The following is a 26,615-nucleotide window of genomic DNA, read 5'->3' as shown; positions in this document are numbered from 1 at the left end:
CCAATCTGTTACCTCTGAGGATGTGGACAGGCTGCTTGGACGAGTGAAACCAACCACCTGTCTCCTTGATCCTTGCCCATCGTGGCTTATAAAAGCTAGCCGGGAAGGGCTGGGAGATGGGCTTCGCGGGGTCGTGAATGCTTCTCTCTGTGAGGGAGCCTTCCCAGACCCGCTGAAAGAGGCGGTCATTAAACCGCTTATTAAAAAACCATCTTTAGATGCTGCCAATATGGCTAACTATCGCCCAGTCTCAAATCTTCCATTCTTGGGCAAGGTGATTGAGCGAGTGGTTTCTGAACAACCATAACATCCTTCTGGACCGTCTTGAGGGGCTGGGAGCTGGGGGCACTGTCATACAGTGGTTCCGCTCCTTCCTCCTGGGCCGTGTTCAGAAAGTGGTGGTGGGGGATGAGTGTTCAGACCCCTGGGCTCTCACTTGTGGGGTGCCTCAGGGTTCTGTCTTCTCCCCCATGCTTTTCAACATCTACATGCAGCCGCTGGGAGAGATCATCAGGGGGTTTGGCCTGGGTACTTATCAGTATGTGGATGATACCCAACTCTACCTCTCTTTCAAATCGGAACCAGTGAAGGCATTGACGGTCCTCTGTGAGTGTCTGGAGGCAGTTGGAGGATGGATGGCGGCTAACAGATTGAGGTTGAATCCTGACAAGACAGAAGTACTGTTTTGGGGGGACAAGGGGCGGGCAGGTGTGGGGGACTCCCTGGTCCTGAATGGGGTAACTGTGCCCCTGAAGGACCAGGTGCGCAGCCTGGGAGTCATTCTGGATTCGCAACTGTTCATGGAGGCACAGGTCAATTGTGTGTCCAGGGCAGCTGTCTACCAGCTCCACCTGGTACGCAGGCTAAGACCCTACCTGCCCGCGGACTGTCCTGCTAGAGTGGTGCATGCTCTGGTTATCTCTCGCTTGGACTACTGCAATGCACTCTATGTGGGCCTATCTTTGAAGGTGACCCGGAAACTACAACTAATCCAAAATGCGGCAGCTAGACTGGTGACTGGGAGCGACCATCGAGATGATATAACACCGGTCTTGAACAACCTACACTGGCTCCCAGTACGTTTCCGAGCACAATTCAAAGCGTTGGTGCTGACCTTTAAAGCCCTAAACGGCCTTGGTCCAATATACCTGAAGGAGCGTCTTCACCTCCATCATTCTGCCCAGACGCTGAGGTCCATCCAGCTCCGAGGGCCTTCTGGCGGTTCCCTCACTGCGAGAAGTGAGGTTACAGGAAACCAGGCAGAGGGCCTTCTTGGTAGTGGCACCCGCCCTGTGGAACGCCCTCCCACCAGATGTCAAAGAGAAAAATAACTACCAAACTTTTAGAAGACATCTAAAGGCAGCCCAGTTTAGGGAAGCTTTTAATGTTTAATAGATTATTGTATTCTGGTGTTTTGTTGGAAGCCGCCCAGAGTTCTGGCTGGGGAAACCCAGCCAAATGGGCGGGGTATAAATTATTATTATTATTATTATTATTATTATTATTATTATTATTATTATTATTAACAGGAAGGATACAACAGAGCATTGTCTCAGAGGAGGACATTTCCCTTTCTCTTTTAGGGTCTATTGTGCTTTGAAGATGTTGCTGTTCGTTTCACGGACAAGGAGTGGGCGTTGCTGGATCCTGACCAGAGAGCTCTGCATAAGGACGTCATGAAGGAGAATCGTGGGATCGTGGCCTCTCTTGGTAAGGCTCCCTGTGGGATCGTCATATCTGCCTGGAAATTCAAAAAATACCTCAATGTGACCAACCTCTTATATTTTCAAAGAGCTCAACAGCGCCCCCTATAACACCTGGGGACCTAACACCCTCACAATAAAGAGTAAATTACAGTTTTTTCTTTGAACAACCTTCCTCAAATTATTCCTTTTTCTACCAGGATTAGGCTTGACCAAAGAGACGACTGGCAGCGAAGCTCAGGTGCTGCCAGCCAGAGAAGAAGCAGGCCTAGGGAGAGGAGACTTAGCAGCGGAAGGCAGAGAGGAGGGGGAGATCAATTGTAATCTGAGCTCTGAACAAAGGGGAGAAGAAAAAGGGAGACAGAGTGACAGACAGTTGTGTGAGAGCTACAGGAGTGAGTCAGACGCTGGAATGCAGGAAGCATTCTCTGCCAAATTTAAAGATACTGGAAGAGAAGGTGGGGGCTTCCGTGCTGGGGAAGTGGGAGGAGCTCAGTCTGGGCAACTCCATCTTGTGGGGAGGACGATGAGTAGAGGAGCTCCGTCCAAGTTTGTTGTTTCAGCAATAAATCTGAAATTATTAACAGCCAGAGTCGTCTCACGTTTGTGGGAGACCAAGCCATAACAAGGACTGACATTGGAGATGGAGGGGATGCCATGACTGGGCCAAAGAAAATCCACCCCAGAGAAGAGCTAGGCTTATGGAATCTCAGGTAGTAGTAGCAGTGATGAGGATGAGGATGATACAGTGGTACCTTGGTTTACAAACTTAATTTTTTCCAGAACAGGTACCACTGTAGTAATAATAATATTTTTTTGTAATGGCTTGGCTCTCCCACAGAAGTGAGACACCGGCAGTAATTATCTCAAGTTTATTGCTCAAACACATAAATCACTCCGGAGCTCTTTCACTCCATGTCTGACTTCCAAGTTTGCAGTTGCCAAGTCTAAACTCCGCCCCTTCCTCTTCTTCCAGCAGGGGGAAAAACCCTTTCGCTTCCGCTCTTTCCCCTCCTCTCACTGACCTTTTCGCGCCTTCGAGTTCTTGGGCTAGCTATTCCTGGCCTCTCCCCTTCTGAGCTAAGATTGGTATTTTGTGGATCTTTGCTATCTGCTGCCTTCTCTCTGTTCTCTGAAGCTCTGCCACTCGGCTGTCCCTCCTCCCTCTCACATTCCGGCTCACATTCCAGTGTCCTTATCTCTCTTTGCCTGCTTTCATACATTCCAGCTTCTGTCAGCTCCGGAACAAAGCTGACATTTTTATTTCTACCCTGCCCATCTGACTGGGTTGCCCCAGCCACTCTGGGCGGCTTCCAACACATATATAATCATGAAACATCAATAATAATATTCTGATGCCATATAAAAAGAACATTAACTTAAAATGAGCAACTTATACTGGTGGCCAAAATTGTGGAAACCTTTTGTGGAAAGTGTGTTTCTGAGGTTTGATGGCTCATAACACCACTTTTTTTGTGGAGTAATGTCGTTGTTGTTTTTTAATCGCTTAGTTGTGTCCGACTCTTCGTGACCCCAGGGACCAGAGCACGCCAGGCACTCCTGTCTTCCACTGCCTCCCGCAGTTTAGTCAAACTCATGCTGGTAGCTTCGAGAACACTGTCCAACCATCTCGTCCTCTGTCATCCCCTTCTCCTTGTGCCCTCAATCTTTCCCAACATCAGGATCTTTTCCAGGGAGTCTTCTCTTCTCATGAGGTGGCCAAAGTATTGGAGCCTCATCTTCAGGATCTGTCCTTCCAGTGAGCACTCAGGGCTGATTTCCTTAAGATTGGATAGGTTTGATCTTCTTGCAGTCCATGGGACTCTCAAGAGTCTCCTCCAGCACCATAATTCAAAAGCATCAATTCTTCGGCGATCAACCTTCTTTATGGTCCAGCTTTCACTTCCATACATCACTACTGGGAAAACCATAGCTTTAACTATATGGACCTTTGTTGTCAAGGTGATGTCTCTACTTTTTAAGATGCTGTCTAGGTTTGTCATTGCTTTTGTCCCAAGAAGCAGGCATCTTTAAATTTCGTGACTGCTATCACCATCTGCAGTGATCATGGAGCCCAAGGAAGTAAAATCTCCCACTGCCTCCATTTCTTCCCCTTCTATTTGCCAGGAGGTGATGGGCCCAGTGGCCATGATCTTCATTTTTTTGATGTTGAGCTTCAGACCATATTTTGCGCTCTCCTCTTTCACCCTCATTAAAGGTTCTTTAATTCCTCCTCACTTTCTGCCATCAAGGTTGTGTCATCTGCATATCTGATATTTCTTCCGGCAATCTTAATTTTGGCTTGGGATTCATCCAGCCCAGCCTTTTGCATGATTAATTCTGCATATAAGTTAAATATGCAGGGAGACAATATACAGCCTTGCCGTACTCCTTTCCCAATTTTGAACCAGTCAGTTGTTCCATATCCAGTTCTAACTGTAGCTTCTTGTCCCACGTAGAGATTTCTCAGGAGACAGGTGAGGTGATCAGGCACTCCCATTTCTTTAAGAACTTGCCATAGTTTGCTGTGGTCGACACCGTCAAAGGCTTTTGCATAGTCAATGAAGCAGAAGTAGATGTCTTTCTGGAACTCTCTAGCTTTCTCCATAATCCAGCGCATGTTTGCAATTTGGTCTCTGGTTCCTCTGCCCCTTCTAAATCCAGCTTTGGGAGTTCTCGGTCCACATACTGCTTAAGCCTGCCTTGTAGGATTTTAAGCATAACCTTGCTAGCGTGTGAAATGAGTGCAATTGTGCGGTAGTTCTTTCTTTGGCACTGCCCTTCTTTGGGATTGGGATGTAGACTGATCTTCTCCAATCCTCTGGCCACTGCTGAGTTTTCCAAATTTGCTGGCATATTGAGTGTAGCACCTTAACAGCATCATCTTTTAAAATGTTAAATAGTTCAGCTGGAATACCATCACTTCCCATGGCCTTGTTATTAGCAGTGCTTTCTAAGGTTCATTTGACTTCACTCTCCAGGTCAGCAACCACACTACTTGGGGTATACGAGGCATCCATTTCTTTCTGGTATAGTTCCTCTGTGTATTCTTGCCACCTCTTCTTGATATCTTCTGCTTCTGATAGGTCCTTTCCACTTTTGTCTTTTATTACAGTAATCTTTGTACGAAATGTTCCTTTCATATCTCCAATTTTCTTGAACAGATCTCTGGTTTTTCCCATTCTATTGTTTTCCTCCATTTCTTTGCATTGCTCGTTTAAGAAGGCCTTCTTGTCTGTCCTTGCTATTGTTTGGAAATCTGCATTCAATTTCCTGTATCTTTCACTATCTCCCTCACATTTTGCTTGCCTTCTCTCCCCCGCTATTTGTAAGGCCTCATTGGACAGCCACTTTGCTTTCTTGCATTTCCTTTTCATTGGGATGGTTTTCGTTGCTGCCTCCTGTATAATGTTACGAGCCTCCATCCACAGTTCTTCAGGCACTCTGTCCACCAAATCTAAATCCTTAAACCTGTTCCTCACTTCCACTGTGTATTCATAAGGGATTTGACTTAGATTGTATCTTACCGGCCCAGTGGTTTTTCCTACTTTCTTCAGTTTAAGCTTGAATTTTGCTATAAGAAGCTGATGATCTGAGCCACAGTCAGCTCCAGGTCTTGTTTTTGCTGACTGTATAGAGCTTCTCCATCTTTGGCTGCAGAGAATATAATCAATCTGATTTCAATGCTGCCCATCTGGTGATGTCCATGTGTAGAGTCGTCTCTTGTGTTGTTGGAAAAGAGTGTTTGTGATGACCAGCTTGTTCTCTTGGCAGAACTCTATTAGCCTTTGCCCTGCGTTTTGAACTCCAAGGCCAAACTTCCCAGTTGTTCCTTTTATCTCTTGACTCCCTACTTTAGCATTCCAATCCCCTATAATGAGAAGAACATCCTTCTTTGGTGTCACTTCTATAAGGTGTTGTAAGTCTTCATAGAATTGGTCAATTTCAGTTTCTTCAGCACCAGTGGTTGGTGCATAAACTTGGATTACTGTGATGTTAAAAGGTCTGCCTTGGATTCGTATCGAGATCATTCTATCATTTTTGAGATTGCATCCCAGTACAGCTTTCACCACTCTTTTGTTGACTATGAGGGCCACTCCATTTCTTTTATGGGTTTCTTGCCCACAGTAGTAGATATGATGGTCATCCGAACTGAATTTGCCCATTCCCTTCCATTTTAGTTCACTGATGCCCAGGATGTCAATATTCTTGCCATCTCATTTTTGACCACATCCAAGTTCATGGTTCTTACATTCCAGGTTCCTATGCAATATTTTTCTTTACAGCATTGGACTTTCCTTTCGCTTCCAGGCATATCCGCAACTCAGCGTCCTTTCTGCTTTGGCCCAGCCGCTTCATCAGCTCTGAATCTACTTGTACTTGTCCTCCGCTCTTCCTCAGTAGCATGTTGGACACCTTCCGACCTGAGGGGCTCATCTTCCAGCGTCATAACTTTTATATGCCTGTTGTCTTTGTCCATGGAGTTTTCTTGGCAGGGATACTGGAGTGGCTTGCCGGTTCCTGCTCCAGGTGGATCATGTTTGGTCAAAACTCTCCACTATGACCTGTCTATCTTGGGTGGCCCTGCATGGCATAGCTCATAGCTTCTCTGAGTTATTTAAGCCCCTTCGCCACGGCAAGGCAGTGATCCATGAAGGGGTTTTAATTAATTAATTAATTAATTAAAATTAATTAATTAACATAATTAATTAATTAGCTTTAATTACGGCCTTACAATGCTTCCCATGAAGTTTTTAGTTCTGCAGCTGTGAGAATGTGAAACCAAGACTGAATTATTGCCTCTATTAATTGGGCTTCCGATAGGGTTAAAATCTGAGCTATTCCCAGGACATTCTGGCAGTGGAATAGAATTATCTTGAAAGCACCGCTTGCACAAAGCAGCAACATGACATGGAGCTGAATCTTGTTGAAATAGAAAAATAAATTATATATATATATATATATATATATATATATATGCAGGTTTTGGTGTCTTCGGGTGTCTTCCCGTGTAAGAGTCGGGGTGTCTGGGCGACGTTTCGACGAGGTCTCACTCGTCATCTTCAGGCTGGAGCTTTCGGCTTCTTGTTACTGGAACAGAGCAGAATCTGGTGTTTGAGTTCCTATAAATACTGTTGAGGGGTGTGGTGTATAGCCTCCAACGTTCTGGGCAGAGAGGAAGTTCCTAGATTAGTGTGCCTTTTCTTCTTTTGTTCCTTAATTACTTGAGGGATATCTTGAGTGATTTCATGAGTGATATTATGAATACCACTGGGTGGGTCATTAAGTGTAGATTAGTGGTAAAGCTTTCGTGTCTTGACCTCTTGAGCTTGTGAAGAGTTTTTCTGAGAAGATGGCTGTGCTGCATTTAGTTGTGCTCTGGCTTGGCTTCGTGTATAGGGGCGAGCTGTAATTTTGTGCCTTGTGCCAGCCAGATCTGTGTAGGGATTGCAGGGGGGTGCAGCATCAGGAGGTGCCACTATAGTTTGGCTACTGGATGGAGTCTGTAATATGTCTGTGGAGAGCTTCAGTATCAGGGAAAATATCACCTGTGGAACGCTTCAGTTGGGGCTAAGGTATTTCCTTTATGTATTTGGGGGCATTTCCATTTCCATTAATGACGCAAATTCTGCCCACACCTTTTGCTGCCATACAACCCCAGATCATCACACTATCTGGGTGTTTCACTGTCGGTGTAATGCAAGTAGGATGTAAATGTTCTCTGATTCTTCTCCTCGCGTATTTCATGTCATCACTACCAAGCAAGGAGATTTGGGTCTCTTCCCTCCAAATAACACTGTCCCATTCTTCCACTGTCCACTTAACAAGGGTTTAGTCTTTCAAGCTTTGCTTGAGAGATAACAATGGCTTTTTCCTTAGAATTCTAACATTTCGACCAGTCCTTGCACTCAACTTCACATTACATTGCACCATGTCATCTTGTATACACCCAGATGATATTCTTCTGTCATGTAGAGACAGTCTCTCCATTCTTCGATCGTCACTTGCCTTTGTGCACCTTTTCCTGCCTTAACCAGTCTGATTTTTTAGTGACTGAGTCTCCTTATACCTCTTCAAAAATATAGAAAGGCCAGCTTTGGTTATGTTTTCCACAATCTTTCTTCTAATTTCTTCATAACTGTAGCCCTGTTCACTTAATAGTACTATTTTACCTCGCTTTCTGGGTGACCAATCAACTCTTTGTGCCATTTCTTTAATTTTATTATGTTGTTCAACCTGACTAAATGAAAGAAGACAGAAAACCAACCAACGTGTTAGCAATCACGTAACACACTGACAAAAGTCAACCTAAGCAAGTTGTGCTTCCTTTTTCTGGTTTTTTCGCTATAATTTTTGATAGAATACGGGTAATTAAACAAACTTTGTTGAATTGCATTCTTGATTAAATTAAATTATCTTTCCATTGATATATAATTTTATAATATTACTCCAAAAGAAGCAGAGTTTTGAGCCATCAAGCCTCTGAAATTTTTCTCCAAAGGCTTCTGCAATTTTGACCACTACTGTATATCAAACAAAGCAACATTCAACAACACATCAGAATATCATAATAAATATGTTGGTTAATGACAAACAACACAGGTAATGATCACACACCCAACTCCCTTTAGTTCTTCTCTGAGGCTCTAACCCTTTTTGTCTGCATTGCAGATTGTGATGTATCGGAAATCGAGAACAAAGGTGACCACGATAAAATCCCCAGAGAGGAGAAGCCACGTAAAAATTTAGAGTGTGGAGAAAGCTGCAGTCAGCGCTCCCATTCCACTTCCCATCAACAAAATCTCATTGGAAAGAAACCATATCAGTGTGTGGAATGTGGAAAGAGTTTCAGGAAGAGCTGCGATCTGACTTGCCATCAAAGAATTCATACAGGAGAGAAACCCTATCAGTGTGTGGAATGTGGAAAGAGCTTCAGTGACAGCCACAGTCTCACCTCCCATCAGAGAATTCATACAGGGGAGAAACCCTATCAGTGTGTGGAATGTGGGAAATGGTTCAGTCAGAGCTCCCATCTCATTGCCCATCAAAGAATTCATACAGGGGAGAAACCCTATCAGTGTGTGGAATGTGGAAAGAGCTTCAGGAAGAGCTGCGATCTCACTTGCCATCAAAGAATTCATACAGGGGAGAAACCCTATCAGTGTGTGGAATGTGGAAAGAGCTTCATGAAGAGCTCCCATCTCACTTCCCATCAAAAAATTCATACAGGTGAGAAACCTTATCAGTGTGTAGAATGTGGAAAGAGCTTCAGGATGAACTACCATCTCACTTCCCATCAAAGAATTCATACAGGGGAGAAACCCTATCAGTGTGTGGAATGTGGAAAGAGCTTCAGGAGGAAGTACATTCTCACTTCCCATCAAAGAATTCATACAGGGGAGAAACCCTATGAATGTGTGGAATGTGGAAAGAGCTTCAGGAAGAAGTACATTCTCACTTCCCATCAAAGAATTCATACAGGGGAGAAACCCTATCAGTGCATGGAATGTGGAAAGAGCTTTAGTCAGAGTTCCTCTCTCACTTCTCATCACATAATTCATACAGGGGAGAAACCCTATCAGTGTGTAGAATGTGGAAAGAGCTTCAGTCACAGCTCCAGTCTCACTTCCCATCAAAGAATTCATACAGGGGAGAAACCCTATCAGTGTGTGGAATGTGGAAAGAGCTTCAGTCAAAGCTCCAAACTCACTTCCCATAAAAGAATCCATTCAAAGGTCGGAAAAACCATTTTACAGCTTTAGGAGCTAAGAAATCCGCACCTTTATTACCTTGTGTTTGGCTGATTGACATCTAATGCCTTTTGAACATGTGGTGTTTTGTGTTTTTATGTTGTAACCATCCTGAGACCTGTGGGTGTAGGAATATGCGCCAATATTTAAAGACCTAGGCGTCTCCCCCCCATTAAATTTTTAATTTGGCCTGTGGCGTTTGCCCTCCTAGGTGTATGGCATCATACTGGGTCATAAGGAAAGGGTTAACTAAGTGTAAAATGATTAACCAATAGGAACCCAAGGGGAGGAGTTAGAGTTGTTAAGAAGTGAGTCTGGAGTTAGAGAAGGGAGAGGGAGGATAAGTCTGTGGGTTGGGCTAGTCTGATATGAGAAAGGGAGAGAATCCTATTGGGAGATGATCTATAATGAAATAAAAAAATGTTTTAAGATAACCTTTGTTAAAAGATCAGAAGCATTTTTATTAGGTACTTTAGGGAAGAATTTACCAAAAGATAAGGAAATTCCCTTCATCTATGTGACAACAGAATTTTACTAACTCAAAATGAAAAGGCAATGAAAAAGCAGCGAAAGAACACTGGCAAGAAAAGTTGATGGAATACACTGAAATGGTGAAGCTAACTCAGAGACTTAAAGAGAAGGACAATAATGACTTTAAAAAAGATTGTGAACCTTTTAAGATGTATATACAGAAACAATGCATAGAAATGAACTCACTGGCAGGATTTGAGTGATACACTTACAATGGACAAATACAGACAGAAAATGCAATTATGAAGTCTGTGGGTTGGGCTGGTTTGATGCGAGAGAGTGAGAGAATCTGTTAAGAGGGGTCAGTTAAACAGCTGGGATAATCAGTTAGAAGGTATTAGGAAGGTATAGGCCGGTAATGAAACTAAGGTTAAGAAACTGACAAGAAAAATTATCTGAAACCGGGACTTCCGGGTTGGACCCATCGTTTAATGGCGGATTCCCTCCGAGCTCCTGAGGGAATCGGCTCTGCAGAGACCGGGTCTTACCACTGCGGCGACGCGGGGACCCTTAAAATCACAGGTGTAGAAGCCTGTGAGCGTAGTGACTCGGCGGGCACCATTTGCGCCCCCCAATCCGCGAAGGAGCCTTTTTAAAGGCTTCGGAACGGGGACGGGCTGCGGCGCGGTGCTGAGAGTACTCCTTCATCTGCGGAGTGAAGCCGTGAGCCATTATCGGAGAGCGCTGACATTTTCCTTGGAACATTCGGACTTTAAAACAGCAACCCGTGAGTAATACGGAAATTGGAATCTTAAAGAAAAATTTTGCAGGTCAGGAACGAGCGGGGAAGGGTTAAAAAGGAAGTCCACCCCCCCTTTGTAAACAATTTAAAGCAAAGGACCTGCTAGCTAAGGTCGAGAGAATCTTTTTTCTTTTTTCTTTTAGTAAAAGACTTTAATTTCACGGTTTTGACATTATAAGAAATTTTGCTGGAGGATTAAAAGATTAATTTTGGGAGCTGAAGTTTCACCCCCCCCCCTGACCTGGGAATATCCCACGAGAGAGCCTGTTGATGAAAGACTGGAAAGTTTGACAGCTGTCAAGTTGGCTGTCGAGACGGTAAATGAGAACCTAGTTTCTGTTGCTTCTGTTGGTTAATTTGTAATAATTTGTTGAATAAGGAAGGGCTGATACAAAATAACCTGACTTTTGGACTTGAGCTGAAAGGAATACTAAGGAACTAAAATCCCCCTAGAGGGGTTTAGTGACATTATAGGAATGGCTGGAGGAAGGAAAATTCAGGCTGAATTGGACAGAGCATTTGTTCTCTTGGGAAAGTTACGAGGCCAATCTGATGTTTTGGCTATGAAATGTTACAGCTCTGGATTCAGCAGTAAAGAACATTGTTGAACCTGATAAGGACTTGAAACAAGGAGCCTATCCAATTGAACAAATAGAGAAAACGGAGAGCTTTGACAATATGGAGCAGGTAACAGATGTTGTCCCTGAAGAAAAGGAAGGAGGAGCTGAAACTGTGCAGAAGTTAAAGGAGAGCAACATTTTGAAGCCTGACATGATGACAAAAAAGGAAAATAAAAATCTGATGTGGAGAGCCTGGCCTGAATTGGAGGTGGAAGTTGGAGCCTGGGGGACATTTGGACCTGAAAGGAGTATAAAACAAGATTTGAAGTACCCCATAAGCTTTATCACTAAAAATGGAGGTCTGGATGGTAGAAATATGGATCCTGTTGGGCCGGAGTTTCTTAGAGATTTGGATCCTGTTGGACTGGAGCTTCTTCGAGACTTGGAGTTTAACATAAAAGACTATCAAAAAGACCGGCAGAGAGGAACTGAGAGAGAACTGAGAGCCTCGGACGTGAGATCTCCAGGCTAAACAGTATATTGAGACTGATGGATTTTTGTTGAGGACTGAAACCGGGAAAAGGGTGGGTGGAGTCTGGGAATCCAAAGGGTATATAAATATAGTTTGTTTTGTTTTTATTTTGCTTTGTTATTGGTATGGAAATTGGGAAAGACGTGGAAGGGAAATTTTGGTCGACTTTAGGAAATACGTTTTGTTTAAGAAAAAATAATGAGGTATAAATATTGTAGGTGTAAATTTGGTTAAGTTAAAATTGATCTTTTTTTAAATGGCTAAAATTAAAGGAAAATAAGGTTTGTAAATATAAATTGAGGAAATGGAAGAAAGAAGAAAAATAAAATAACAATATGTTAGAATAAATTAAATTAAGTTAAAATGGAGAAGTAAATTAAGGATTTGCTGAGGCAATAATTTAAATTGGAATACTAGAAGGGGAGGTGTGAGGAGGTCTGAGAAACAAGTTAAAAGAAAATAAGTATTTGAACTTTCAGGTGTTTTTAATTGTTTTTATTTTTAAGTTTTGTATTTTTGTATTTTTTCTTTTTGTTTGTTTATCTTTGTCTTTGTTGTTATATGTGTTGTTCTTTTTTGAAAATGCTAATAAATATTCATTAAAAAAAAGAAAAATTATCTGAAACCATAAACTTGTTAATGCTTATAAAATAAACTTGTTTATTTGGTTTAATGTTAACAACTGTCTAGATGCAGTGTGTACCTGGGAGAAACGGGTTGGTGGCAGCGGGGAAGCGATCCAGTGGTGGCACAGGGATCAATAGACTGTCAAACGTCCGGGGACCCTGTGTGAACGCCACAAAAGTGTTGGCAGTGGTGGGATAACATCACTACGCCTGTGAGATCCATTCAATACCCTGTGGTGGGATATTTAGATTGTTGCGCCTAGTCACCAAAAAAGCGACAGCAGCAGTGGGATCCAAATCAATATGTTTGAGGCGGGATCAGATAGATACGCCTGTGTTGGGGAAAACAATACACTTGGAGGGGGAAGGGTAAATCTGTGAAGTGATTACCTAGCCTGAGTGTGTAGTTGTAAAATACCCAAGGTAAGCCACAAAGCCAAAATAACAAGGAAAAAGAGAGCTCAAAATCTGTTCTGGCAGAGGGTTTAGGCTCGTGGTCAGAGGAAGTAAGCTTGAAGGGTTAGAGAGAAAACCCATAGCAGAACTTTGGGACCAGAGTCTTGAGAGAAGCCTAGCCAGAGGGAACGGTACTGAGAGGAAATTTCTCTTATTTTGTTAATTTACTGACAATTCTCACTCACACATTATGCTGCCCAAAAAGATAAGAAACCCTGTGAGGGAAACAACCTATGAAAGTTCTGAAGGAGAGGAGAATGGAAATCCTCAGAGGGGAGAGCAGTGTTTAGAAAATGTAACTAACATTCAACCTGAGGCAGGAGGTCCAAAATTCTCTGAAGACTTTGTAAAGTGGAAGTTAGAACAAGAATATAAATTGGAATTAGAAAAGATTAGATCTGTACCAGAAATAGAAAGAATTAAAGCTGAAAGTGAGAGCTAAAGAATTAGGGCTTAGCAGGAGAGCGAAAGAATGAGAGCTGAGCAGGAGAGGGAAAGTGAGAGTGAAAGAATGCAATTTCAGCTGGAGATGAGGAAACTGGAATTAGCAGCTATGGAAAATCAAAATAATAGTAATAACACCATTAGTCAAACTCAAGTGAAGGTAAATTTAAAGCGTTTTCCTGTGTTTAAGGAAAAAGATAGCCCTGAGGCTTTTATTATATCATTTGAAAGAGTTTGTCAAGATTTTCAAGTGAAAGATGAAGATAAGATGAAGATACTTAGAGCCAAAATAAGTGATGCATTAGCTGAAATCTATGCCCAAATGACTGAGGACCAATCCAAAAATGTTGATATGTTTAAGCAACTAATATATACCAGGTTTGGGATTACCCTAGAACAACTGAGAAATAAATTTAGAAGTGTGACTAAAGTGAGGGAGGAGACATACACTCAGTTTGGGGCTAAAATCTCAAACTACCTCACAAAATGCTTAGAACAGGAGAGGGCAGACTCCGTTCCAAAAATCAGAGAAGTGTTTGCTCTGGAACAATTTTATGAAATGATAAACGGCCAATTAAAATATCTTATAAAGGAAAGACACCCTCAATCACTTCAAGAAGCCGCTAACTTAGCTGACCGAATAAATGAAATAAGGGACCATAGGTTTGATGAACCAAGTTTTGGCGGGAAAGAAGAAGAAGAAGAAGAGTTTGGATTTGATATCCCGCCTTTCACTCCCTTTAAGGAGTCTCAAAGCGGCTAACGTTCTCCTTTCCCTTCCTCCCCCACAACAAACACTCTGGGAGGTGAGTGGGGCTGAGAGACTTCAGAGAAGTGTGACTGGCCCAAGGTCACCCAGCAGCTGCATGTGGAGGAGCGGAGACGCGAACCCGGTTCACCAGATTACGAGTCCACCGCTCTTAACCACTACACTACACTGGTGTGGGGGACTACCAGAAATAGATTCCAACAGGCAAAGGGAAACCCATCTTCAGAGACAGACAAGGGAAATAGGCCATTGTCAAAAGGGCGAAATGACAAGGCCCAAGCAAACACCCGTCTCACTGAGGAGAAAGAGTGGAAAACAAATTATACAAATCCCAAAGAACCGAAATGCTGGGGATGTGGAAAATTTGGCCACAAAAATTTTAATTGTAGAGCTGGAGGGGGAACGTCTGTCAATATTAGCCCTCCAAAAAAAAAACATATTGTATCAAAGCAGCTGAGGAGAGCCAAGCTAGTCAGGATAGGCCGAAGCCTGCTGAAGTGGTGGAGGCTAAAGTGGTACATTGCTATGCCATTAAACAAGACAACCTTTTTTTGAAAAACGCTGGGGAAATTATTTGGATTGAAGGGAGGAGATTTCTAGGGTTAAAAGATACAGGCTCGCAAGTCACTATTGTCCACTGAGAGATAATCTGTCCCATCAAAATAATTCCAGGGAAAGTTATGCGATTAAAAGGAATTTCAAATCAGCCTGAGGTATTACCCGTTGCAGAGATCCATGTTAAGTTCCAAGATTGGTCAGGACAGTGGCAGGTTGCTATTTCTGAGGAGATTCCCACTGCTGTGCTGATCGGATGAGATCTCTTAGAGCATGAACAGAGTTCTTTTGTAGTTACTCACTCCAAGGGGGGTCAACAGTCACCTGATGCTGAGGGGAATGCTACTGTTGTCAAAGGAGACAGAGCTGAGGAACAGATCTCTGAGGGGAGAAATGAAGCCCTGCTGGTTCCTTTTACAAAAAACAAAAAACCTAGGTTTGCCCAAGAACAGAAAGAGGATGCTGATTTAATTAATTGTTTTGAGGCAGCCCAAACAAAACAGAAAACCTGGTACGACAAAAAGGCCAGAGTAAGAACTTTTGAACCCAAGAGTGAAGTGTTGCTACTGAGACCAACCATAGGAAATAAAATGCAACTAGCATGGAAGGAACCATACAAAATTGTGTCCAAAATGAGTGATGTAAATTCCATAATCCAACAAGGGGAAGAAGGGCGTCAGGTGGTTCGTGTGAACATGTTAAAGCCTTATCTTAAACCAGAAGGCTGGACAGTGTATGCAATACGTGAAGTTCCAGACGAAGCCGATAGAACATGCTGGGAAGGGAGAGGGGAGCAATTGTGCAATCTACAGGAAATTAAGATAGCTCCTACATTAACCCTTAATCAGCAGGTGGAGGTTAAACAGATCCTGCAAGATTATAAGGAAATTTTCAGTAATACTCCAGGTAGAGCTAAGGGAGTTGTACATCATATCAACACCGGGGATGCCGAGCCCATTGCTGTAACCTCCTATAGGATAACAGGAGAATATAGATATAGGACATAACATTATGTTTGCTGACTGGGAACGGTTGTGGACCACTGGTATGAAATTTACGGCATGTAATGCCTTAAGAGAGAATATTATGAAAATGATATACAGGTGGTACATGACTCCAGTCAAGCTTGCAAAAATCTATCATTTGCCCGATAACAAGTGTTGGAAATGTAAGGAAAACGAAGGTACATTCTTTCACCTTTGGTGGACGTGCCCAAGGATTAAGGCTTTCTGGGACATGATATATAATGAAATGAAAAAGGTATTTAAATATACCTTTCTGAAGAAACCAGAGGCCTTTCTCCTGGGCATAGTCGGCCAATTGGTGCCAAAGAGGGATAGAATTTTTTTTATGTATGCGACAACAGCAGCAAGAATACTTATTGTGAAGTATTGGAAGACACAAGATTTACCCACCCTGGAAGCGTGGCAGATGAAGGTGGTGGACTATATGGAATTGGCAGAAATGACTGGCAGAATCCGAGACCTGGGAGAAGAGTTGGTGGAAGAATATTGGAAGAAATTTAAAGACTACCTGCAGAAATACTGTAAAATTAATGAATGTTAAATTGATGTTGGATTGAAAATAAGTGGTATTAGCAACAAAGTTAAAACGAATATGCAAAAAACTGGAGTGATAATGGATGAAAATATTTAGTTATAATGTGTTAAGATATAGGGTTAAGATAAACGAAAGAGGCTAAGGATTTGCTGAACTGATTATGTAAACGGGAATACAAAAAGGGGAGGCGAGAGGAGGTCAAGGAAAGTGGCAAATGACCCAAAAGATATAAAAAGTGGATTTGTTTTTTAACTTTTTTTCCCTTTCACTTATGTGTTTTTATTTATTTTTTGCTCTATGTATTATTGTATTTTTCTTTTTTGTATTTTTTTCTTTGTTCTTATATGTTCTCCTTTTTTATTCTGTAAACTTTTGTTTATTTTTTGTAAAACCTTAATAAATATCTTTAAAAAAACAAAAACAAAGTGTTGTTAGACAAACCTGAGGGATCTATCAGATTTTGCCTGGATTATAGGAAGCTGAACCATGTCACTAAAGCAGATGCATATCCAATGCCACATTTAGATGACCTGATCGAAGCTATAGGCCAGTGTCATTACATCACCTGCCTATACTTAACAAAGGGATACTATCAAGTAAAAATGGACCCTAGGAACCAGGAGAAAACTGTGTTTAGAAGTCGCTTAGGGCAGTTTGAGTTTAAAGAATGTGCCAGCCACTTTTCAGCGACTGGTGGACAAAATCCTGAACGGATTACGAGGGTTCACAGTTGCTTATTTAGACGATATTGCTGTGTACAGTCCAACTTGGGATAAACACAAAGAGCACTTGGGGATAGTGCTAGAGCGAATTAAAGAGGCGTACTTAACCATCAAAGCTAGCAAATGCCAGATAGGGGGCTCGATTATTTAATACCTGGTACACATGTTGGGAGGAGGAGTGATGAAATCTTTAGAGACAAAGGTAGAAGCCATTTCAAAATGGCCTACCCCTACCTCCAAGAAGAAAGTCAGAGCTTTCCTAGGACTAGCCGGTTATGATCGAAAATTTATTCCAAAATTTAGTGAGTTAGCAGCGCCTTTATCTGACCTAACTCAGAAGAAGGAGCCAGATAAGGTTAAATGGACAGCAGCGTGTCAGCAGGCCTTTGATGTCTTAAAAAGCGCCTTGACGTCAGGACCAGTCCTTGTTGCTCCTAATTATGATCGTGAGTTCACCGTCTTCACTGATGCGTCCAATGCCAGGATTGGGGCCGCTTTTTTGTTTTATATATAGATTTTTATTGGTTTTACAAAATTTTTAACACCATACAAACATATAAAAAGACATACAAACACGTATAATTTCATAGCCTTACTTTCATAAACCTTTAGAGATTTAGCAAAGATTTATCATTTGCCTGACAACAAGTGTTGGAAATGTAAAGAATCTGAAGGTACCTTTTATCACCTTTGGTGGACGTGCCCGAAGATTAAGGCCTTCTGGGAAATGATATATAATGAAATGAAAAAGGTACTTAAATGTACTTTCCCTAAGAAACCAGAGGCCTTTCTCTTGGGCATTGTCGGCCAATTGGTGTTAAAGAGAGATAGAAATTATTTTATGTATGCTACTACAGCAGCAAGAATTCTCATCGCAAAGTATTGGAAGACACAAGAGCTACCCACTCTGGAAGAATGGCAGATGAAAGTGATGGACTATATGACACTGGCTGAGATGACTGGCAGAATACACGACCAGGGGAAGGAGACGACGGAAGAAGACTGGAAGAAATTTAAAATCTATCTTAAGGACCATTATAAATTTGATGAATGTTAAAATGTCAAGGCTTTGAGAATGAAAGGGTTACAGCAATATAAGAATAGATTGAAGGAAAGATTAATAAGACATACTTTCGACAGAATCATTAGAAGTTGCTGAAAAATTTTGGACATTGGGATGCAGAAAGGGGAGGTATGGGGGAGTCCTACCGCTTTTTTGTACTCCATTCTATTGCTGCTGGTTGCTGCTTATCCGAACCTGATACCAGTAGCCATGTGTACAAACAAAGTAGAAGGCTGCAAGTAGGAGCGCTTTCACACAGCTAATGGCGAATCCCCTGCAATCCAAGTCCTCCTCACTTGCTCAAATCTATTCTGCCTCAAAACAAGGAGCGGAAGGAAAAGGCGGCAAACTGTTAAATGGAAAAAAACCCAGGCACAGGGCAAATACCTTAAGTATACCTTTAAAGCAACAGTGCTCTTTCCCTCCCTCCTCCCCACTCAGCTCGCCGAAAAGATCCTTCCCCACCCACCCCACGCGTGTTCCTTGTCCCTTGAGTGCTTTTCCTTCCCTCCCCACTTAAAACGTGGTTACAAAGCACGGATCCACATGGATCCTCAGGATTTTTGCACTGGGTCACCCCAAATTCACCATCAGATCACATGTCTGTGGCCACAGCATGAACCACAAAAATCATACATCCACTGTTTCGTTTAGAATATTTTCTTCTTCTTTTCCTCCTCTAAAAACTACGTGCGTTGTTGTTGTTGTTGTTTTTATTTCAAACTCTTCCAGTTATTAAAGGTTTAAAACAATGTAAAGAATGGCAGAGAACCCTGATGAAATTCATCTGGCAGGGGAAAAGACCAAGGATTAAAATGAAAATATTAACAGATAAAAAGGAAAGAGGAGGTTTTGCTCTCCCAGATTTGAGCCTATATTACAAAGCAGCGTGCCTACTTTGGCTAAAAGATTGGATAAAATTGGAGAACAGAGATCTATTGGATTTAGAAGGTTTCAATAATTGGTACGGGTGGCACGCATATCTCTGGTATGAGAAGGTGAAAGTCAACAGGGCTTTCTTAAATCATATTTTCAGGGGACCAATATATCAGGTCTGTTGTTAGCCGCCCTGAGCCCGCCTTCGGCTGGGGAGGGCGGGATATAAATAAAATTTATTATTATTATTATTATTATTATTATTATTAGAACCTTCTTGAAAGAAAAACACCATGGTGGATTTCACCGGTAGAGGTCTTAACAATAAAAAAAACCAACATGGAAGGGAAGACAGCCACTTATGAAGACTTGGTAAGAAAATCAGAACAAGGGCTTAAACTTAAACCTTACGAGGAAATAAAGGATCAATTCACCAGTTGGCTACAATATCACCAGGTGAATGATATGTTAAAACAAGATAAAAGAAAAATGGGCTTTGAGGACAAGAAATCAAGATTTAATATAGAAATAATAGAAGGTAAAACCAAAACGTCTAAATTATATGACATATTACTGGAATGGCACACAAAAGACGAGGAAGTCAAAGAGGCAATGATTAAATGGGCAATTGACTTCGGCTATAACATTGAGTTTGAAAAGTGGCTGGAATTGTGGAATAGAGATATTAAATTTACGGCCTGTACGAGTTTGAGAGAAAATGTTTGGAAAATGCTCTATAGATGGTATCTTACACCGGCAAAATTGGCTAAAATCTATAGATTAGAAAATAAGACATGCTGGAAATGTGGTGAAGTGGAGGGAGACCTCTATCATATGTGGTGGCTATGCAACAAGGTGAAGGTTTTTTGGGAAGCAATTTATAATGAACTTAAAAAAGTTTTTAAATATACTTTTCCCAAAAGACCTGAGGCCTTTTTGCTGGGAATTATGGGTAAGGAAATAAAAAATGAAGATAAAAAAATATTTCTCTATGCCACCACAGCTGCAAGAATTATGCTGGCACAAAACTGGAAAACAGAAACTTTACCTAACGTAAGTGACTGGCAGGTCAAAATGATTAACTATGCCGAGCTAGATAGATTAACAGGCAGAATACGAGACCAAGATGACCAGAAATTTCAGAAAAATTGGAGTAAATTTTGGAAATATATTGGAACGGATATATAGGAGGAACTGGCGGTATTAGAATAACTTTATCAGCGAATAATTATAAACTTTAAAAACTAACTAAGCAATCAGGGATTTATTTGATACTTACCAAAAGGGTGAAGGGAAGTCAAAGGCTAAGTAGAGCTTAATGTTTATATTATTTTTCTGTATGATTATACGCTTACTTTTTGTATAGCATGAAAATAGGATCAATAATTTATGTTAAAATGTTTATTTTTGTATTTGTTTTTTCTTTTTCTTTTACAAATTCTGAATAAAAATTTACTTGCACAAAAACTACGTGCGTCTTATGGTCAGGCGCGTGTTATAGAGCGAAAAATACGGTAGGTTAAGTTATCCCTCCTGAGTCAATCTTCTTAAGGGGGGAGGTATGTGGCGTTAGCCCTCCTAGAAAGAGGCCTTGTTCTGGCTCCAGCAAACGTCAGACTGTCAGTTCTTCTCAACTTCTCAAAATTAAGGGGAAATGTGTGTGCGTCCTATGGAGCGAATGCAGGCTCCTTGGCTTCAGCGATAGCAACCCGAAGCCTCTGAAGCCTGCGCTCCAGAGGCTTGGAGTTGCTTTCGCTGAAGCCACGAGAGTCTGGTCTTTGAGGCTGGCGGTGGGGAAAAGCAGCGCCAACACTGGTAGCGTAATAATAATAATAATAATAATAATAATAATAATAATAATAATAATAATTTATTTGTACCCCGTCCATCTGGCTGGGTTCCCCCAGCCACTCTGGGCGGCTTCCACGACCAAAAATACACTAAAAATACACTAAAATGACACACATTAAAAACTTCGCTGAACAAGGCTGCCTTAAGATGTCTGAATCTCAGGTAGTTGTTTATCGCTTTGACATCTGATGGGAGGGCGTTCCGCAGGGCGGGCACCATTACCGAGAAGGCCCTCTGCCTGGTTCCCTATAGCTTTGCTTCTCGCAATGGGGGAACCGCCAGAAGGCCCTCAGCACTGGACCTCCATGTCCAGACAGAACGATGGGGGTGGAGACGTTCCTTCAGGTATACAGGACCGAGGCCGTTTAGTGCTTTCAAGGTCAGCACCAACACCAACACCAACACTTTGAATTGTGCTCGGAAACGTACTGGGAGCCAATGTAGGTCTTTCAAGACTGGTGTTATACCTGAGTGCAGCGCAGGGACTGACTGAGCGGGTGGCGAGATGCTTTCAGCCTCGGACACTTGGCGGGTACTGAAATGGCCGTGCAGGCCAGATTCACGACCCTGGAGGGCTGGATTTGGCCCACGGGACATAGTTTGAGGACCCCTGGCCTACACTGACTGGCGGAAGCTCCCCAGAGTTTCAGGCAGGGATTTCGTCCAGCCCTTGCAGGAGATGTCAGGGGTTGACCCTGGGACATTCTGCATGCCAAGCAGATGCTCTAGGGCTCCCCATATTTCCCTAGCCTTTCAATGTTATGCTATTAACAACAGTGGACATTCCACCTGCCTCTTTCTAAAGGAGAACACTCTCCTAATCAAATAATAATAATAATAATAAATAAATAAATAAATAAATAAATAAATAATATATTTATACCCCGCCCATCTGGCTGGGTTTCCCCAGCCACTCTGGGCGGCTTCCAACAAAATATTAAAATACAATAATCCATCAAATATTAAAAGCTTCCCTAAACATAAAAATAACAACAATCCATTTTCAATCCATTGAATTAGCAATTAAGCATATCTGGAAAGGGAAATGGCATACTTTTGTATATTAGCATAAAAAGCATGCATAAGAAAATATTACTCATTTATGATGAGAATAGGATTAATTTATTTTGAAATTCACTGGGTTCCTCCTTGGCAGCCAGTGCGATTGTTTCAGCAGGGCTAGAACTCAAGACCCGCTGCCTTGAGGGACATCTAAGTCAAGTTTTATTGCGGCCAAAGCCAGTGACACTAAACACCACAAGATCAGACAACAAGAAATCAGCAACAACCTCAGAAAAGAAAAAAGGTTACACAAGGGAACTTTGCAGTGTGCCATTCAACAGAAGAGATTTACGCTTCCTAATTACTAAAGTGCAAAATTTAGCCACCTCATATGATATTGAGCTTGAGGAATCTTCCAGGAGGTATTTTCAAAGAATTTCAGGGGAGGATTCCAAATAATATTGAAGGGGTATAAATTTTGATAGAAGCGGTAAAATAAGTTGAACTCGTTCTTCACTATAAAATTCGCAAGATAGAAGAATGCGTGTGACAGATTCTACCTTATTAGACATACAAGGGCAGAGACGCGCATGCATTGGAACCCGCGTGAATTTGCCGTACAGCACTGCTGAGGGCATTGTCTCAAAGCGGGCTCTAGAGAAAGCCCATCTATAGGCTTCGTTAGTGATGTTAGTTAAGTAAGGGGCAGCTGCAAAATTAGGCCAAGCTTTTAAACATCTATACGTCTCTGGGAGTAGGGCGCCTTCTTGTTGTAATTCGATATCATAAAGTCTCCGAGTGATAATAGCTTTTGCCTTGTTCAGAGTTCCAATAAAAAGATTTTCAGGGTTTAGACCAATTTGTTTGATCTTGTTAGTTATTTCCATAAGCCAAGGAGGATAGGGAACTGCGGCCAGGAAGCAAGGTAATAGTCCCTTAGGATTGTAATGGATTTTCAGCGATCTGGCTGCGACATCTGCCACCCCATTGATCGCCAGGGTTGATTCGGCTGATCTGGCTGGCTAGGTGGGTGTCCCCTTCCTCCCTCACCGCTCCATGTGCGTCCCTCCCGAAGCTGCGCGCTCGGTGGAAGAGGATGACCATCCCAGATAGAAGGAGTGTACCGTTCTTCGGTCAAGGGTATACGATAGCTGCGCTCCCCTGCTAGAACCTCCAAACAAGCTCAAGGTCCATTTGTAGGAGAACGTAGGGTAGTCAAGCTTGAGGGACACCTAAGAGCAGTTGGGCAGGGGAAAGGTCTCCCTTGGGAGGTGGTGGACTCTCCTTCCTTGGAGGTTTCTAAGCAGAGATTGGACGGCCATCTGCCATGGATGCTTTAGCGGAGATTCCTGCCTTGCTGGGGGCTGGACTAGATGACCCTGGGATCCCCTCCTATCTCTCCACTCCTGAATTCTAGGAGGAGCTTCCTTGCCTCCTGCAAAGCCCTTTTCCCTGCAAGCTCTCCCTCTGGTTTCTGGCCAAGGGAGGGAGATGCTCAGAGTCCAGCCAAGAGCCTCACCCCCAAAAGGATATCTGGGCATTGGCGTAGCCAGGGGGGGGCAGATGCCCCCCTAAACCCATAAAAAATAATAGAAATCTGAGGTTCTGCCAAGCAAGAGAGGGCTGAGCTGGAGGGACTCGGCTTGGCAAGGGTTAAAGGGAAGTGAGCTGCCTTCCTAGAGAGGCCAGGAAGCAAGAGGGGGGCCAGGTCCTCCAGAGCCAAGGCCCCTCCCTCCCCAGTCCTTCCCTTGCTTTGGGGTCTCTCCTGCAAGGGCTGCCTCGCTGTCCCCTCCCGGGATCTGGTGAGTCTCCTCTCTCTCCCCCCCCCCAGAGGGTGCAGTGGGGAGACGGGGGGGGGGGTCCCAGGGCTGGGGCAGGGAAGGGGGCCTGGGGGGCCTGATCCGGGAGGGGCCAGGTCTGCCACGCTCTCCTTCCTGGAGATCAGAGGATCCCAAACTCACTTGGCCCTCCGCCCCCCCCCTTCAGAAAAGATCTCCCTTCTTTAAAGAAAGGAGTCCCTGGGACTTTAACTCTGTGTGACGTCGCTCAGCCTCATTGCACGACAGAGGAAACGTGCAAATGGTTTTCCAAAGCTGGACGAGGAGGTGGACAAGCCCCCACCCCCCCAAAAGGAAAACCCCACGTGGAGGAAGGAAGGAAGGAAGGAAAGGTGGGAGAGAAACGCCAGGAACAAAGAGAGGGATCCGAGCCCCTAGTCTGGCTGCTGCATTGCAAACCAATTTCCCCAGTCGTCTCCCAGGGCAGCTCCCCACGGAGGCCACTGCAGCAATCCCCTCGCACCCAGAGCAGGGCATCCCAGGACCACATCCTCTCTGTCCCAAAGGGATTGTTGATGGCAAAGCAGCCGGAAATGGGCGCTGCTACTTCCTGACAGTAAGAGCTGTTCGACAGTGGAATTTGCTGCCCAGGAGTGTGGTGGAGTCTCCTACTTTGGAGGTCTTTAAGCAGAGGCTTGACAAACATACGTCAGGAGTGCTCTGATGGTGTTTCCTGCTTGGCAGGGGGTTGGACTTGATGGCCCTTGTGGTCTCTTCCAACTCTATGATTCTATGATTCTACTCACTGAGCCCCCAGGAACCTTGGCATGAATGGCTGTGTGTGTGTGCCAAGCTATCTAACAGAATAATAATAGGAATAATAATAATAATAATAATAATAATAATAATAATAATAAATTACCCGGCTAAATTTCAAGGGAGGTGTCTTTGGCCCTGCTCACTTGGCCCTCAGGGGGTTGACCAGATACATACCTGGCCCTCAGAGCAAAGAAAAAGGGACCCCACCCCAGGAGTCTGTCTGGAGAGCGGCAGAGAGTCCAAGTGCAAGAAAAGGAGACAGAAGCAGGGGAGTGGGGGTGGGGAGCAACTCCTGAGGACCCCCGGGTGAGGACCCCCACTAGAGCCAAGCATCCATGTTTCACAAGGTACAAATGACTCCCTTGTCAGTCGGTTCTGACTTCATGCATTGACTGGAAGGCTGCAGAAACCAGGTTGATTAATCTCCCAGAAATCCCTTCAGTTGCCTCCACATTTTGCGTGGCTAGAAGGCTAGAGACTTATTTCTTCTCCTCTTCCTCCTCTTTCTTTTCAAAAAGATAGCTCACGGTCTGGGATGCGGTGCAGTCCAGCCCTGGTTCCCAGCAAGACTCATCCATGCTTGCTCAGGGAACCATTTCCCCTCCCCACACACAAATTCTGTAACAGAACAATGTATTTGCTTCGTAGGATTTGCTACGGCTTCTCATTTAGAAGGGCAGGAATTGGCAGAAGACCAAAGGGTTCCTTCCGATCTTTCAGAGGCTTCCTGAGAGCACAGATGGATGAGCGAGACTCAGTTCTCCCCGAAGCAGGAAGAGGCCATGCCAGCCAAACTGGGAGCAGTGGGGGATTTGGGGAAAACCCAGTGCAGAAGATCCTGGGTGAGGAGGACACTCTATGCTCAGAGGTGCAGAGCCAGCAGTTGAGACAGTTCTGCTGCCAGGAGGCCAAAGGACCCCGAGAGGTTTGCAGTCGACTCTACCACTTTTGCCACCAGTGGCTGAAGCCGGAAAGGAACACGAAAGCTGAGATACTGGACCTGGTGATCTTGGAGCAGTTCCTGGCTGTCCTTCCTCTGGAGATGGAGAGCTGGGTGAGGGAATGCAGAGCAGAGACCAGTTCCCAGGCGGTAGCCCTGGCTGAAGGTGTCCTACTGAGTCAGGCAGAGGAGAGAAAGCAGGTGAGAGAGACTTTCCTCTGGATATTCCCAAGGGGCTCCAAACAGGACAGAGAACATCCCATAATGATCTGCTGATGACCCATCCATTTTCTAGGAAAACATCTATGGAATGAGATCTCACACCCTTCAACTTTTTGCCATTCTCTTTCTAATATTTCTCACCTTTCTGTGTTTTTAATCCTTGTTTCTTTCTCAGGGAAAGGATCTCTTTGCAAAAATGGACCTGGATTCCTGTGAGGCAGAGAGGCCTCCGTTGGACACCAGAGAGAGGCCACTGGATAAGGAGGAAGGTGGTTTTTCTCTGTCTGGTCTCATTCTGTTGGTTTTCCAACTCATCTGGGGGTTCTTTTCATCTTGTTTTGTGAGGAGACAGTTGGGAAGAAGGGTCCAGAGGAGGGGAGATGTATTTCTGCACAACTAACATATGAAATGGGCACAAACGTCCAAATGCTCTCAGTAGGTAAGGCTTTCTCAAAGGCCCATCTGTAGTAAGAGATGCCCTGTTTCACCTGTGAGAGAAGCAGGCACTCCAGGCGTCCTGATCACCTTTTTTCTCTTGCAGGTGACAGAATGATGCTGGCAAGACTTCCTGATCCATCTTTTCATGGGGGCAGAAGGGAACAAGCAGTTGAGGAACCAGATCAGGTCAGGGGTAGCTGCCTTGTGGGGACAGAGGCTGAGGGATGGAGCAATGTCATGCACTGGTTGGGCACGGAGGAATGGTGGGAGGAAGCAGCCGGGGAACCAGGAAGGGAAGATGGCTCAGAGCCGAAGGAGTGGAGGTAGAAGAAGGATGGGCGGTTAGAGGGGGGAAAGGGAGAAGCCTGGGAAGAGGAGGTGTCAGAAGCTGAAGGGGTTAGAGGGCTTAGTGAGCTGGAAGACTCTGTGCCATAATGCAGTGCAGAATCAGAGGCAGAAGAGGAAGGAGGCGAGTGGGAGAGGAAGGTCGAGAGGCAGAGGTGAGTCAGGATAAGGATGCCAGAAGCCACCCTCCCTGCTTGTCTCTCAGAGCCAGGAGACCCTGTTTATTGCAGAAATCTCTGCTAGATCATCCAAGACAGATGGCCATCCAAAACAGGCCTATTTTATTTCTAGATTGATCATTGAATGCTAAAATTGGTTTCTACGTAGTGA

At 43.7% G+C, this 26,615-nt stretch overlaps 1 protein-coding gene and 1 long non-coding RNA gene across 2 annotated transcripts in view; both read left to right on the top strand.

The window, feature by feature from the left end:
• The window catches only part of LOC309530569 (zinc finger and SCAN domain-containing protein 31-like), a 79,221-nt gene extending 53,184 nt beyond the window's left edge, over positions 1-26,037 (top strand). The window contains exon 3 of the mRNA XM_082219622.1: positions 25,678-26,037. Coding sequence (XP_082075748.1) covers positions 25,678-25,902 — 225 coding nt within the window. The 3' untranslated portion in view covers positions 25,903-26,037. The remainder of the gene's footprint in view (positions 1-25,677) is intronic.
• On the top strand, positions 10,450-12,001 carry LOC309530694. The gene is made up of 2 exons (XR_014218855.1): positions 10,450-10,519; positions 10,573-12,001. It is a non-coding gene; the product is annotated as an uncharacterized lncRNA (long non-coding RNA).
• Positions 26,038-26,615: the final 578 nt, after the last annotated feature.

Source organism: Podarcis vaucheri, assembly GCF_965113315.1.
Source record: "Podarcis vaucheri genome assembly, chromosome: 4".
In the NCBI taxonomy this organism is placed as follows: Eukaryota; Metazoa; Chordata; class Lepidosauria; order Squamata; family Lacertidae; genus Podarcis; species Podarcis vaucheri.
The sequence above is the reverse complement of the archived record's forward strand: the minus strand, read 5'-3'. Positions and strand labels throughout refer to the sequence as shown.